This window comes from Anabrus simplex, chromosome 13 (assembly GCF_040414725.1).
Source record: "Anabrus simplex isolate iqAnaSimp1 chromosome 13, ASM4041472v1, whole genome shotgun sequence".
Classification (NCBI taxonomy): domain Eukaryota; kingdom Metazoa; phylum Arthropoda; class Insecta; order Orthoptera; family Tettigoniidae; genus Anabrus; species Anabrus simplex.
In genome coordinates, this window is record NC_090277.1 from 95,298,775 (window position 1) to 95,315,978 (window position 17,204).

Consider the following 17,204-nt stretch of genomic DNA (forward strand, 5'->3'; position numbering starts at 1 on the left):
ATACCGGCTACTTCTACCATGTAACGCGTCTTCACGATAGCGTCGGCGTCTGCTCCTAGTATATGTCCAAACCATCGTAGACGACCCTTGCGCATGTTTTCTTGAATCTGAGCAGCGCCAAATCTCTTCCTGCGGGATTCATTGGAGATGCGATCCAGTTTATTGACACCAGCTGTCCACCCGCTCTGTCTCAGTCGTAGCCGGCCAACATTCGCAAACCTACAGTGCAACAGGTCGGATGACAGTACGATAGATTTTTGATTTGAGATTATCTTTCATCCTCCGGTCGGAGGTGACGCCGGTTGTTCTCCATTCCATCCAGTCTCCGGATATCCTTGCACTGACCTCTTCAGTCGGCCATCATCAGTGATCGTGGAGCCAAGATACTTGAATCTTGTCAGTCGCGGCAGGTCCTCATCGTGTATATCGAACAGTCCTCCCGAAACTCATGATAATATTCAATCAAATGTCCAACATCAGTGGCACATGGATTAAATTGACATTATGATAAGACAATTAAAAAACAAATAAACCCGTAGTGCAAGGGCATGCCAATACAACGGCTGCCCAGCCAGATCACTTGCAAATTACTGGGGTGCCACGAGCTCAATGTGATGACATTTTCAGTCATACTGCTTTCCTTTCGTGACCGGTTCCACTGCCTCTCGTCTCAGCAGATTGATCAGCTGTCTTAAGTCTGAGTGTTTAGTCCAGAATATAACGCTGAAGAGTGGCCAGGAATACACACCGGGGCTTTCGGATAAAGGGCCGCACAGTGACCAGACGTGTCGTTATGGTGGGCACTTCATGCACTGGAGATAAAGACTCTGCGGGTCAGTTCAATCTGATCACGATAAGAAAGAAACACTCACCAGCTCCAAAGGGTTGCGCTCCTTCCTTCTCCTCGCCGGGAGTACCAGGTTCGGACGCTGCCACGTCACTGTCGGCCCCTCCAGTGGCACTGCACAGAAAGACACACAAACACTACATAATACAGAGAACAAGAAAAACATGAGAAACTGAGACACACCAACAAAGACTGCAATCATACGGTCAAAGTTACGGAAATAGTCACCAACTATCAGAACACTTGTTAATATAATACACATTCCTAACACACGCTTATCAACTAGCGGAGTGTAATGTGGGCCTGTGTATTGACCTCCGAAATTGCACGTTGTTTGATATAATTTCTCTCTGTGTGTGTGTGTGTGTGTGTGTGTGTGTGTGTGTGTGTGTGTGTGTGTGTGTGTGTGTGTGTGTGTGTGTGTGTGTGTGTGTGTGTGTGTGTGTGTGTTTTCTGCGAGGCCGCGAGTGTTTTGCGTTTGACAACGTTTGTCCGCAACGAAAGAAATGAAGCTACTACACTCATGTTCACAAAAATCAGAACATCTTGAAAGACTAGAGATAGGAAGTTCATATTCACAGGACATGTGCATTAGTATGTTCTAACGAAGTGATGTTTAAAAAGTATAAATGATCACATATTCGAGAGAACAAATTGGGGCAAATACTCCATTATAGGAAGAGGAATTAAGGATTGGAATAATTTATCAAGGTAAGTGTTTGATAAATTTCGAACTTCTTTAAAAATCGTTTAAGGAAAGACAAGGTGAACAACTGAAGGGTATCGGCCACCTCGGCTAGAGCCCTAAACGGACAGTTAAATTAAAAAAAAAAATCAAGATCCTAACGACTGAACGCATTCCTTATCTGGCTCCGGAGAGATGCTGAAGTTTGGATGAAATGACAAGAGAACCAATCAAAGTGTCCTGGAGGAAGAGAGAACTGGAGATGTTTACCCGCTGCCGTAGAAGATCCAGCGTTCAGGAAAATCCTATCTGGCCACGTCCATATTTTCCCTTTATCTCGCCTCCGATGAAAAATTGTACGATGCTACATTTGTTCTTTAGAAAAATGTGACCGAAATTGGCTGTCTTCTTGCGTTTTACGAGGGTTAAGACTTCACATGGCATTCCAGCAAGACGGAGTACCTCCTCACTGATTATGATGATAATAATAATAATAATAATAATAATAATAATAATAAGGGAGTTGAACGTACTGTTAGAGGCGCGGAGCTGTGAGCTTGCATTCGGGAGACTGAGTTCGAACCCACTGTCGGCAGTCCTGAGGTGGTTTTCCGCGGTTTCCTCACACCGGGCAAATGCTAGGGCTGTAATTTAAGACCACTTCAGGCTGCTTCCTTTCCACTCCTTGCCCTTTTCTATCCCATCGTTGCCATAAAACCTACAGTATCTGTGTCGGTGTGACGTAAATTCAATCGTAAAATAACAACAACAAGGCTTACACACAAGATCATAGCATACAGCAGAAAACTGAAGAGTCTACCAGGATCCGAGAAGAAAAAAAAGGGACCTGGGGAAATCCCAAATAGATATATCAGGAATGTTAGACAAAAATTTGTTCCGAAAAAAAAAAAAAGAGTAAACAGATAGCTCGTGGAGAAAAAATGAAAGTCATATGGAAGACCGTAAAGGCGAATCATAAAAAGCACTGCGTGATCCAACAGGGCACATACGCACATAATAATAATAATAATAATAATAATAATAATAATAATAATAATACATTATACGAACTACTATTTTACAGGTTTTCGGAGACGCCGAGGTGCCGGAATTCTATCCCGCAGGACTTCTTTAACGTGCCAGTAAATCTACCGACACGAGGCTGACGTATCTGCGCACCATCTAACATCACCGGACTGAGCTAAGATCGAACCTGCCACGTTGGGCTCAGAAGACCAATGCTCTATCGTCTGAACTACTCAGCCCGGCAGATGACTCCAGTTTTACACAAGCATAAAAAAGGCAGTGCTGCATGATTCATCCGATTTATGTAAAATAAACGTTCATCGTACGCTATCAAGAGGACTAAGAAAGCAGAAAATTAAGAAGCCATCCTCCTCCGCAACATAGGAGCAGTAGATTTGTCGTTCTGGCAAGCAAGCAAGCAGTGTGCAGGATGTGGAAATACGTCAATGCGAGCGCTTTTTCGCGAGTAAATGTGAGAGGACGCGGGACTCTTGGAGGTGGAAGTCCTCGCGAGAGTAGGTAACGACCATTCTCCCCCCCGAGTGGACCAGAAGAGGCACAGCAAGTGCCCAAGTTACCATGACAACGCATTGTACGAGTGGCTTCTGAGGACGTTCACTCAAACATGCGTAATTCGACATAGAAACGAGCCTGCCGACGTCATTTCAACTTGAACGGTCCCTTTGAGGACCTGCAGAGCTGGTAACTATTGTTCAAATGTCCGCTCCGAGGCTCAGTACAGTTGCTTGTCATGCTACTGTTATACCTGTATGGAGAGTTCCAATTGCCCTAACTTGCACTGTTCAAATTGCCAATTGCATGTCCCTCTGTCTCCGAAACCTCTATAGAAATGAAGTACACAATTTCGCGGCCCTGCAATATTACAATGACATGACTGTTAAAGGGAATGTGAATGACAGCTGTGGAAGTTTATGATTGGAATCTCTGGAACGTTTGGAATTTCAGCGCCTGGTAGAGCTAGTGGTCCCAAACAGAAATTGAGTCTCAGCAGGAAACAGAAAAAAAAAAAAAACGTAACGCAAGTGCAGAGAAAGTTCAGAACCGTGTACAACTTCCAACACTACGAAGCAATCTATCAGTAGATGGATAAGTTGAAACAGACGGGAAGTGTTTTAATAAAAGGTACAAGCTGCAGTGAAGTTTAAAGTGTTGAAGAGGTGAGTGAGGCTTAAAAGGAGATCCAACAAGTTGGTCCGTGTTGCCAGTAGTGAACTAGGCATGGTACATGCAACAGTGCCCAAACTTCTTCACGAACGCCTCCGTCTATAAACGTGTAAAGCTAGAGGTAAATGACGAGCCACGTCATTTTCGACACATTTAATCACACTGATTCCCAATTTCTATCACGGGTGGTTCAGTGACGAAACAACGTTCCATATTTGTGGACAGGTTAATATACATAATTGAAGAACCTGAATGTGACCTTAGGAATGGAGCGAAACAGCCCTACGGCGAATGTCTGGTGTGACCCCATGATGGCTACAGCTAGGTGGTGGCAGCCATTTACTTTCACGAGCCAACTGTGACAGGCACCGCATACCGGAATATGCCAGGACAATTTGTAACTGCACAGATACAGGATTCGTAACGTAATTTTCTAGGAAGACTGTGCATCTGCCCATTGGTCTCGAAACGTCTGCGAATGTTTGGACCACCTTTTTCCAGAGCATGGGATTGGAAAATGGGGTCCAATAGCACGGCAATCTCGTTTCCGCGGTGTCACGCCGTGTGAGTTTTGTTTTCCTTTGGAGCTATATCAAGGAAGGTGGCATCGATCAACGATCTATGAGCACGCATCTCTACAAGCAATGCGCTCGTAACAGGCGACATGCTGCAGTGTACATGGAAGGAAGTGGACTATCGCCTGGACTTCGAACAACGAATGGTGCACATGTGGAGACATACCGACCAACTTGTACATAACTTTCATGTCCAGTACGTATATTGTATGTTTTCGAAATACTGTACGAGCGGTTGCGCGGTTTAGGTAACGTAGCTGTCAGCTTGCAGGCCACGGTCGCTTCCTTCCCACTCCTAGGCCTTTCTCATTTCATCGTCGCCATGAGACCTATCTGTGTCTGTGCTACGTAAAGCAAATTATAAGGAAGAAAGTTTTCCGAATAAAGTTAATGGCATGATTTCAATGTACAAGTAACCTTAAGTAACGGCCGGTTCTTTGAAATGTTTCTATATTCGCTGACAAACGTGTCCAGTCAGACGATCAAGAGGCTATGTCCTACTTCAGTGCAAGTTAATTCTGTTCTATAACACACTTCTGCATCTGATCACATAGCATCATGTTTGGAATGCCAAGAATCACGCTGTCAGAATTCTTACATCCATTTCGCGCGGTTTTCAACGTCGAGCGCACAGTAGATGAATAATGGGTTTCAGCGTGAGCTGCCGACCTGGAAGGGTGGGAAACCCTGCCACAAGACATCATCGCGTGATTAATTCGAAGTATCGCCGTAACAAGTATAGGCTGTTATCCGAGCTCGAGGAGGCAGTATCTGCTATTAATGTAGCAAAGTGTTTGTGTGGTCCGCGCGGGTTGACATTGGTTGATCAACCTTCGGTACAATTCCATTTTTAAAGCTCCATTTAAACTTATTCGTCTACTAATGTCATTCCATGCCATCTCTCCAATGACAGCTTACAGTCGAGCAGCTCGTCTCCTTACTGTCAACTCTACCCAGCCCAAATTTTGCAACATTTTTCTAACACTCCTCTTTTGTCGGAAATCACCCAGAATGAATCGCGATGCTATCTATTGGGAACTTTTTCCAGTTCTCGTATCAAGAAATCCTGGTGAGCGTTCCATACACTAGAACCATACTCTAACTGGGTCTTACAAGGGACTTACAGTGATAACCTTGAAGTACTATCACCCCACCGACACAGTAACTAAAACTGAGAGGACTTAAACTCTCGGTGAAACCTAGAACCACACTTTCCATCCACTTCACCATCACAGCCTACCAAATGTCTGCTGACCATCTCGAAATACAGTCGAACCTCGATATCTCGAACCCCCATTAGTATCTCGAAGTAACTTAAATTTCCCGGCCGTTTGTCCTATTCTTCACGTGTATTTTTCCATTACTCGAAATTCGGTTATACAAATTTCTCGATTTCTCGAAGCAAACATTTCCTCCCTTGAAGCAAAAAATATTCTAACTAGAATTTTGTGCAACATTAACTGTACAATACGGCATTTGTGGTTTTTGAGGAACAGTTGACAGGTAAGAAAAGGTCCACAGTGATGCTGGGAGCTGATATGACGGGAACCGCAAAACTAAAACTTCTAATGATCGAAAAATCGGCGAAGCAAAAGCTGTTTATCGGGTGTGAATTAATTACCGGTCACGTACGAAAGCAACCACCGAAGTCCGCAGATCACAAGCTCCGTTTGCGAATCTCGATGCGTTGTACTGACGAGAAGTTTCAACGTGAAGGGAGGAAAGGTTAACAGTAACAAACAGAAAAGACTAATGGATTTTTTTTCCAAAGGTGTTAACCGAGGTATGTTTCTTATTTCACTACTGTATCCTGTCTTCCAAAAAGTGACTATAATAAGGGTTATAATTAAAGTGATGTCGTAAAATAGGGTTGGTTTGCATATATTTTAATACTATTAAAAATAATGTATTCAGCATAAGCCTGTAGATACATATGGTTCAGTTATGTGCTATACATGTTCAACTCGAAATAAAATTTAGCTCCCGAGGCGATTTGAGATATCGAGGATCCACTGTAATGTCGAGGTCTCTTTGTAGTCTGCCACAATCTCGCAATCCAGTTATTACTCTACAGAGTATGACATCACCCGCAAAAAGTCTTATCAGTGATTACACTTCTTTATATATATAAGAAAACAAAGGTCCAATAACACTGCTTTGTGTAACTCCCCTTCTGAATCCAACAGGATCAGATAAGAATTCTTCGAGTTTTTCTAGAAATTTAGCCATCCAATCAACAACTGTTTTGTCTAGTCCAACAGCCCTACTTTTTGTCTGTAGCCTCCCAAGATCCACTCTATGCAAAACTTTGGATAGGTCAATAGCGATACAGTCCCTTTGACTTCCTCAATTTAAAACATCTGCTATATCTCACTGGAATTCTACAAGATCAGCTTTACAGGAATGGTCTTTCCGAAACCCGACCTGTCTTCTCCTAAACCTGTTTGTAATTTTGTAAAAAAATTATCTAATATAATCTGTCAAACGAACAAACATAACAGAAATTGGAACGGTGACATGGTAAGGTTTCTTGATTAAACAAAACCATCATTTTCATAAACCCCTTCCACGTTTCCCTACCTACCCTACAGAGAGGTTTGCGGTAGGTAGCAAGCCACGAACGAGCCCAACAACAAGAAATCAGTCCAGACTCTGGCATTGGAGATAGCAGACGTGCAGATGCAGAGCTGTATTTAAGTTAAGTAAAGAAAACTTTCTCAAATTTACTGAAGAGTGAATAACGGACTTCAACATTCATATACAGTAATTGGTCATACTTCATCGACAAGTTTACATAACGTAAACCATTTTATGCGTATAGATGTACGGTATGTACGTTTAAAAGTGATATGACAAACCTGAGGATGTTCTTGTAGAACAAAATAATTATGTCATGCTGTAATTAATGTATTCTTTTACAGGCATGTTATATTGTTCCGAGTTACATTTCGTGCTTCCAAAGACTGAACAACAACTAAAAGTTATATGATAATTGAAAAACAAAACGTAATTTTTATTGGAGATATCATACCGCAGTCTTAAAGTACGTGATTTCTAAATGAAACATGCAGTATGCATTTTATTGCATCGAATTTTCAACGTGATGCCAATGCCTGTTAATTTTATCGGACGAGCCACAAACGTGTGTAAGCTGCATAGCATCTCTAGAACCACGGCGTCTTTTAAATAGGATACTAAATTGGTGTCGCCATTAATTATGCGATTATTAACTGGGAGCACCTTTAGTGGAAAGTTTCTGTCCGGTTCTAATGGGCGAGTTCAAGAGAGTGTACCTAATCCTGCCGTAAGTTCTGTCCACCGTAGAAAGGCGGCTAGTGTATAGAGGAATGATGACAACGCGTGCAGATATGCGGCTACCAACAGCATTTCTTTTGGTGGTTCACGGATGTTGAGTCCATTTTCGAGACTCCACACTACTTATGTCTAAATGTATAACGTCAGTGATCATTAGAGATGGGAATTATAGGCACGGATAGGTTAGAATGCAAACGTACTTGATCAAGGCGCAAGTGAAATCTAGCCGCTCTACAGATATCTCGGGGAGTTGCATAAATTTTAGGGGTTCTACTAGTTCAGATCCATAATATTTATGCAAATCTCACCGCAGAACCGTCATGCGGGCAACATACACTTGCGCCTTGTTCAAATACATTTGCATTCTAACCTATTCGTGCCTATAATTCCCATCTCTAGTGATCATGCGTATCTACTTAACCTACATCCAGAGAGCTAAAGTTGCTTGTGTTCGTTAATTTTGCGTCTTTTAAATTATGAACGTTTCTCTTAATGAAGATTCAATATAGTAATTTAGAATAAATGCGAAGTTAAGTAACATTTTGGATTAGTTCTAAGTTACAGAAACACATTAAATATTTTATTTTTTTTAAATTTTCAAATGGCAGCATCTTCGGGATAAAACTTCGACCAGGAAGACAAACCTTTCAAATGTGTCAATTTCTCCTCTTTGCCAACAGGCAACGTAATTTTCTAACCATTTCCCTAACCTGTCTCAAGTTTAACGTATACTTTCTTTTAAAAGGATGTCGAAAAATATACTGGTACCATAGCAAAGAGTTAATAGTACCATAGCAAAGAGTTAATAGACTCAATTAAAATGACGATATATATACGGGGCAGTCAAATGAAAACCGCACACCCGCCATAACACACATTCCGCGCGAAAGGTGTTGACACTCTTTGTCTCGTATCGATACTGGCATCGCTGTGGTAGCATAGGAGAACTGCATATTGACAGCTTACAGGTGTACGCAGTTGTTGGGTTATGTCGTCGTTGGTGCGCGGACTGGTCTAGTATGTTCGACCAACTTTAGAAACGGAGGTAAGCAAAGAAGAGCAGGCAAGTGTGGTTCGTTGTCGAGTGAAGTAGTGGCATGTAGACACTTCGCAGGAACTGCGACGCGCCATAAAGTCAAAACGCCCTGGAATGCTGTCGGACGATGTCATCCTGATCCATGATAATGTAAGCTAGGGACTCATATTTTTAAGGAAATAATTCTAAATTGGCTGCATGAAAATTGCGTATTTTTCTTTCAATTAATCTATATAGTACTCTACCCATTACAGACCGCCGCGCCCTTCAGATTCAACCTGGCCAGCTCTTCGTGCTCACCTGAGTCGTCATGCACATAATATCTCCAGGACTAGGTACACTAAATACTCATACCCCACATGCATGGCCTTCTGAGGAGATAGCGTGAACATTAAGGTATGCTCAACTGGCCTGGTTCTCCATACCACCCTATCCTGGGCCAGTCTCTACATCGCTACGTAACTATCACATCATATATCCCTCCAAATGTTGAGGATTTGTCACACTTATCCCTTGATCTTCCTCGACTATATCAATCGACAAGCCCAGAGCCTAATTCCTAATAATAACAGAGAGGAATATCTCAGTTGCTGTAGTAGCTGCAGATCTCAAGCGGTGATGGCAAGTGTTTAACTAAGAAAACTGCTAGTAGAACCAGGACACTTACGTTTTCCATGGGAATAGCAGTTCCCATCTGTAATCATAATCTTTAAAAATGGGGGCAAGGGACGACGGTCACACGCGCTCTCACTGCACTAAGACCCTGCATATACCTCCCTCCAAAGCTAAATCAACAAGTCCTTCAGTCTCAGAATGTAACCAGCTAGCGTAAGTTTCCTCCGAGTCAAATGTCGAAATCTAAGCCAAATACTTTCCTCCACAACTACTGGCGTCAATGATTCTTCGTTTGCGATCCGACAGACGCGTCTAACCTTAACCATTCTTCTATAAAACCGCATTTGGAGGCCTTTCTTTCTAGAGCTGCTATCGTCCATGATTCATAGTGCCACGTTCCGGACAAAAAAGACAGACTATTTGTAGCGAGGAGCCTATCCTTCTTCATGAAGCTTTCTTTGCTAATGCTAACCTACAATACCACATACGAATTACTGAAAATGTCTACCCTTTGTCTGGCCATTTGTACAAGGGAGGACTGATACAGAACACGGATGTACCACAGACTTATTTTGTGCCAATTTTGGCGTACGGATCAGAAACGTGGATGATGGCGAGTGATGAAAGTAAAGTACAAGCAGTAGAAATGAAGTTTGAAAGGTGTCGTGTCGAGTAGGTTTAACGAAATAGATAGAGTAAGAAATGAGAGAGTTCGGAAAATGGTAAATGAGGTACGCCTACAGGAAAAGATAAGAAAAATCAATGTTGGAGTGGTATGGGAATGTTAAGAGAATGGGAGATGGGAGGATACCAAGAAATGTGTTAGAAATGGAGTTGACGGGAAGAGGGAGACCGAGGGAAAGATGACTAAGGAAGAACATCGAGGCAAGAGGAGGGAATTTAAGACAGAGACAGAATATAATTGGTGGACGGGCATAAAACAACGGTGAGGCTTATGTACCAAGCAGACCCAGCCTGTGGGTGATGGTGCTACCATACAGTGCTCATATGTCCTGGAAAGCATGACAGTCATAGTACATGGACACATCACGAGACGGCGGTGTATTGGACAGATACCACACACAGAGCGATGGGACTGCAACAGTGAGTCAGACTCCGTGAAGAATGGTTGTGACGAGGCAAATATTGAAACACCTGCCATATTCACCGGACCTGTCTCCGTGCAATTTCTCCAAAGTGAAAGAACTATCGTGTGGGAGACTGTTTGGGATAAGAGAGGAAACACGAGACTGCAAAATCCACACGTGGTGAGGCGAATGGTATGTGACGTCTCCTGTATCCTTGTGGACGATCTAGGGGACTACTCTGAGGGTTTACCGTAGAGGTTACTGTGCTCTCTGACAAGCACTATGCAGCAAAAGTATTACATGGCTGACAGTTTCCTCCTACACCTGGTAAACCTACTCAGCATTGATCATACATTCCACAGCACCTCACGCTCCCCACTCTCATCTGTATATTTTCCACTACTTATTTGGTAGATCCCGCAATCGTGCGAAACAGATAGTTGCCTTACTTACGCTCCAACCTCCACATATCGCCTCGCCGGACACGCATTTCTAGCGACATTGAGGCTGCTGCCTTTAGTAAATCAGCTTTGAAGAACTCTATACTTTAATCGGATTAACAGCAAGCTATCTTCTCTAAAACATTCCACGAGTGATAGTCCAGTGGATTAAGGTCAGAGCTTCGACAAGCAGTAGTGAGTTGTTTGGACTTTGCCTTGTAGGCAGACACTGAGTTCAGGCTGGAATATCAAGATGAACAATGTGGTTCTTAAGGGCTCTACAAACTCTTTCTAAAATTTTGGATTGGTAGATGTGTTAACGCCTCATTCACATAAATGCGCGATGATTTGTTGCCCTTACACGACACACGCTACCAAACCACCACTGATGCTGGGTGGTGAAATCTCTCAATTTTTTGACATAAATATGTACCAGAGCTGGGGGTCATCCGAAAATCTGAGTAAAGTAAATAGTGTGTGTAAAAAAAAAAGTGTGACGTAAGTGTAACCCAGTAACCGTGCAGGCTAGTATGTAAAGTATGGATGGCCAGGCAGTGTTACTTAGCAACCGCGCAGGCTGTGATGCAAGGTATGGTTTGATGGTCAAGGCAATGTTACCTAGCAACCGTGCCTTGTGACTGGCGGTCATCTGAAATTAGCAACCGTTAACGGATTCTCCTGACCGAGAGACACGCAAGACATATATAAGATCATTTGATTTTTCCCAACATGGAAAATTAATACAATTTTCAACATAAATTTGCCGAAGAGTTCGGGTGATCCGAAAATTTGTGTAACAAAATAGTGCCTTGTAACAAGATGTGTGACGCGAATGTTACTTGGCAACAGTACCTTGAGAGCTGCACAGGCTGTGGATCTGTATGTCATGGCCGTCCAACAATACTTCCCATCACAGCCTGCACAATTGCTAGGTAATAATAATAATAATAATAATAATAATAATAATAATAATAATAATAATAATAATGGCGTATGACCTCTGGAGAGGCCTGGTACAGGTCTTTTTCTAGTAGACGGAATATTAAGCGACCTGCATGTCAGCGAGGATGGGGCCCTACCTAAGATAATTTCTAATCCTTAAGACGTCACGAACACCCAGCCCCCCCCCCCCAGTCAGACGAATTAACCAATTAAGATTAAAATCCATGGCCCGGCCGGAAATCGAACTTAGGACCACTAGGATTAAAGGCCAGCATGCTAACCATTTACCCACATGGAGCCGGACGATTACTAGGTAACATCTCCTCACATATTTTATTTGAAGTCATTTATAATCATTTGATTTTCTCAAAGGGAAATTTAATATTTTTTGGGTTAGATGGCACCGGCTTCCTGAGAGCTGCGAACATAGACTGTCACTCTGTTTAGCTTTCCCTTCTTGTGAAATTGGTCTGATCCGCGAAGTGAATTTGGCGGTGATTGCAATTTGTGTGTCTCTCCAAGAGTCTATCGATTCTTTACAGTGCCACCCGCGTGGGCTCACTGGACTACCGCTGTAAACTGGAGACAGAACTTACGGCACGACTAGATGTAATGCGGGACAGTATATTTTGATATATTTGCTATTTTGTGAAGCAAGGCTGGAAGGCGAGCGGTCCATCGTGGCCCCGCCCCGTGTGACGTCACCGCGCCACAGCCTCGCTACCCACTGAATAGCCAACGTGACGGGGAGAGAGCTGGCAGGCATTGGTCAGACCCTGCGTCAACTACCGTCATTGGCAGCTACGTCGCTGGAGGTCACAAGGGTGCAAACCTGAGGACTGATAGCCTTTCACATCTGGAGGTTTCCACGGAGTTCCGATGTATCTCGAAGGGACACCCATGTGTACGGCGCGAAATGCGAGGGAGTTCGATGTGACCGAGTTCAATGTGAGCTCAGCCAGTGATCGAAGGAGAGCGGGGAGTGTTACACTCTGGGATCAGTTCGAGTAGTTGGAGTCGAGCTCACTGTAAGCTCAATCAGTGGTCGAATGTGAATTACAGCCTGAGCCGAGTGTACTTGTGTTTTGGAGTGACCACCTGTAGAACTTAGGAGTCGTTTTGTTGCTTGTCGTCATTGGTTGTGTCTCATTGATCAGCTGCTGTAGGACATCGCGTGTTCTGGTGCAGCGTGGAAGAGAACATCGGCTATCGGCATGGGGCTATGAGCGCAGTTCTACCAATGTATGGACAGCGAATACCATCCTGAAGAGCGGAAATGACGTGTGCAGCCTGTGAACTGTGGAATGTGACAGCGGTAACGAAGTAACTGAGTGAGACTAGTGCTAGTGACCGAAGTGTGAGTGAATTAGTGTGAATGAACAGTGAGAACTAAGAGAGAGAGAGAGAGAGAGAGAGAGAGAGAGAGCTGTGTAATTGTACGCCATGTACTATGAGCGTAGGTTGGAATCTTTGTATGCATGCGAGTATTGACGTGTAGAATAAGCAATTAGACAATAAAATTTTAGAAGTAGAACACTACCACTTTCTGTATTCATGTATTACCCAGCCAACGTGTAACAATATTAAGGAGGTTTTGTATGACCTTACCTGTTACAAAATCCTTAAATTAAGAGAGAAAAGAAAGAGAGAGATAGTAGTCAGAATTGGGAAACGTGCCTTGTGACCCACCTCGAGTTGTCGTCCTCTTTCTCCTGACCCTCCACGGACGAGCCCTTCGCCGGCTTGTCGGTTGGGGGCGCTTCGGCCTGCTCGGGCTTACCCTCGGCGATATCCTGAGCGTCGCCGGCCGGGTCACCTTCTGTCTTCCTGAGGCCGGGTACACCGGCACTCAACCAGCTGGACATCTGGGACTTCACGTTCGTCAGCATCTCCAGCTTGGAGCCTTTAGTAGGGCTGTAACACAACAAAACAAGGTGAGAATCAAGATAATCATCCAGTTAATGCCCATTCACAATGAAAACGTCAACATGAGGACATAAGTATGATATCAAATAAGACAATACCCATCTCCCATAATCTCGGAAACCATAGATGCGGGAAAGGGCGTTGGTTTATTGTAATCTCGATACATGAAGTTCACAAAAGTTACTGTAATATCAAGATATCGGATTTATGTACTGAACTAGCAAGATATCCGTGCTTCGCTACGGTATTATAATGAAATGCATAATTGAATGCTTAACATTTAATATATAATCCGCCAAAATTCGCGATCTGACGTCAAAGTTCCTTCCATTTTTCAATCTTTCTTTCCTGCAATCGATTTCGTACTTCCCGGGCTAGCTCCAGGTTTTCCGCTCGGTCAATTGGATGCCTAAATCTTTGCCATCTTTTCCTATAAGCATTTTAATATGGATCAAATCCTCAGCCGGACTGCATTCTTTGTCATTACCCGGCCAGAACCCGTTTACAGTGCGGTCCGCACATTTTGACGACGGTCCAGAACAATTATTAATAATGAGTAGTAGTAGTAGTAGTAGTAGTAGTATTGATGTTCTGGACTCGGCAGAAGATGCAAGACCGCTACTTCGCGGTAAATTACACTGTTGCCATTGTCATGACTGACAATGTGACCAGCACCATGGTCGCGCGTAGGCAAGTGCGCGGGATTTCTGGCGATACGAATGATATACTTCCGTGAAATATTGACCTTATTATAGAGGTCAACAATTGCACGGTGAATATCATTCCTATCGTTTATTCCCAATATGTTTAAATTTTTATTTATATGCCAGGAGAATCTACTGCAATCTAACTTTAAGTTCTCCAAAGGAAAAGATGGCTTTTGAAAACGAACCCATGAAAGATTAAAAATGATCGGTTTATGATCCGAATAAAGTACATCATGAACAGTAAAATCAATTGGTCACAACTCCTTTTTCACCCCACCGCCGTTAAGTTGATTCCCCCCGCCCAAAAATAAGGCGTGTTTCTGTATGTTTAAAGGAGATTCCAAACACCAATGTTCACGTCTGTTACCTTCAGTTTTGAGATATAATTATTCCCATAAAAAGAATTCATTTTTTCACTTTATTTCACACTCCCCTGTAAGTGAATTTTCCGAGAAAAAAATACTCGTTTCTTTATTAATAAAGGATCTTCTACATACCAACTATCACGACTGTAACATCTTCAGTTTTTGAGATACGTGTCCTCAAAATGAGTTGAGGTGGGAAATTAAAAGCTTTAGATCTTCTGTTTCTAACAGCAAGGTTGTATCATCAGCATATCTCAAATTGTTTATAGTTCTTCCGCCAATCTTCAACACACATAATAAATCATAATGATTAAGGTTATAAGAAAACCGTTTAAGGAAACACAAACTTGAAGAAACACACTTAAATACATACTGCTCTTTCATTTTACACCGCACACCGTACTTTTCATGTTCATAATTCGCTTTGCAGTGCACTACAGCAATCTCCTCCAAGATTTCTGGTATAAATCTCTAGCGTTTGTCTATTTAAATTAGCTTCAATGCGGACAATGATTTCTCTACATCCGCGAATGTGACGGGACAGTACTTCAATTCGGGAACGCACGCTGTGTTCTTGTCTTGATGTTTCCCTTGAAATTTTACCACAGCTGTAACGTTCATTGAGAACAAGGTCACTCATTCCGCAAGAGTTCACGGCATTTATTACTTTACATTTTCTTGAAGAATGCTTGTAAAACATGTTAAAATATGAATAATAAAAGTCGAAAACGCGCACAATAAATCCGAAATTTGAAATGTGTGCACTATTCTCAAATACCGTATATACAAATATATATACAGTATGTGCACTATTAAACTTAATAATTCGTCTAATTTCACCTTGTCAGTTTCGGAGGTCTGCACATCGGCAAACAAAATATGCATTTGTATACCTACCCGATGTCTAGTAATATAACGTAAGGGCGTATTCTGCCCGAATGCAGGTCCGAATCTCCGCAGAGGTGTGCCTGAGCCGGAGTTTACCTACGGTAGAGTAGCCAGTTCATTTCCGCTCCTCCATTCCCTTACCCCCCCTCCCCCCCCCCCACAAACAGCGCGTGGAAACACATCCAAATTTTGACCACGCCCAATGTTGCTTAACTTCGGAGATCTCACGAGATGCGATGCGTCAACACGGCTACGGCTCCAGTAATATCCTACAGCATAATTGAAAAACATGCAGTAAAAAGCACAAGTAAAGAATAAGGTATCCGGAAAACATTATGAGCCTAAATTTAACATTTGTAAGTGATTTAGAAATTGAACAGGGAAAGAATGGGTTAAAAGGAGTGTTACGAATATTATTGTAAAATATGAAACTTCTCGGACATGCTATATAGGTCCATCAAATACCAAGGAAACATTACCCCTCTAAAGGGGTCACCACCAGTAGTCATCCGATGTGTGTGTGCAGTTATCTGTGACCCGATTCCAAGAACTTTCTGTAAATAGTAATAAGTTTTATGGTCATATGTATTTTATGTCAACCATTGTAAATGTATTTAAGGCAGTTAACAATCAATATGTAATTTAGGATCCTTTGATTTATTTATTTATTTATTTATTTATTTATTTATTTATTTATTTATTTATTTATTTATTTATTTATTTATTTATTTATCGCGAAGTGGTTTTGATTCCAAGGGAATCGAAACCGGTTTTCCCTCAATAAATGTCATGTTTTAGACATTGTGTTGAATGGTTGAACATCCCTCAATTAATACCCATTATATAATTAGACTACGACGATAAATTAATTATGTACTACAACTCAGCGCACGACAAACTTCAGCAGCCAAATCGCCATAGCGCCTAAAATTCTTTCTCTGGCACTTTCCTTTTCGATCTAAGTATAATCTCCCCCCTTTATATATTTCACTCCCGGTTTAGTGCCGCTGAACTAGTGCAAAGGGCATGTAATACCACACAACCTTTTCACACTCCATACGATTTATCGAACTGTGTTGAACAAGGGAATGAGGTTAGGTAACGGCGGGGATCTTGGCAAGAATGGGCGATGTCTGCTTTAAGGCCGCATTATATAAGCAATAAAAGAAAAATTAATGTACGAACGTTTGTATGTGAAGAAAACTTCTCGTAAACAAAGCATTGCCGACATAGAAATAACACTTATACACTTCCCATGTGGAGCCTCCGTGGCTCAGACGGCAGCGTGCCGGCCTCTCACCACTGGATACCGTGGTTCAAATCCCGATCACTCCATGTGAGATTTGTGCTGGACAAAGCGGAGGCGGGACAGGTTTTTCTCCGGGTACTCCGGTTTTCCCTGTCACCTTTCATTCCAGCAACATTCTCCATTATCATTTCATAACATCTATCAGTCATTAATAAATCACTTTGGGAGTGGCGATCCCATCGTACTAATAGCCTATATCTGCTTCATTCATTCCATCCCTGACCCGGTCAATGACTGGAAAACATGTTGTAGGTT

At 42.5% G+C, this 17,204-nt stretch overlaps 1 protein-coding gene across 2 annotated transcripts in view; it reads right to left on the bottom strand.

Moving 5' to 3' along the window:
* Sap47 (Synapse-associated protein 47kD) overlaps positions 1–17,204 on the bottom strand; it is a 421,114-nt gene that overhangs the window by 336,179 nt on the left and 67,731 nt on the right. The window contains exons 2-3 of one of the 2 annotated variants that reach the window (XM_067156911.2): positions 13,444–13,668; positions 873–961 (exon numbers count right to left, since the gene is read on the bottom strand). In XM_067156911.2, coding sequence (XP_067013012.1) covers positions 873–961; positions 13,444–13,668 — 314 coding nt within the window. Of the gene's footprint in view, positions 1–872; positions 962–13,431; positions 13,669–17,204 lie in introns of both variants that reach the window. The other variant, XM_067156910.2, reaches the window with a different exon arrangement.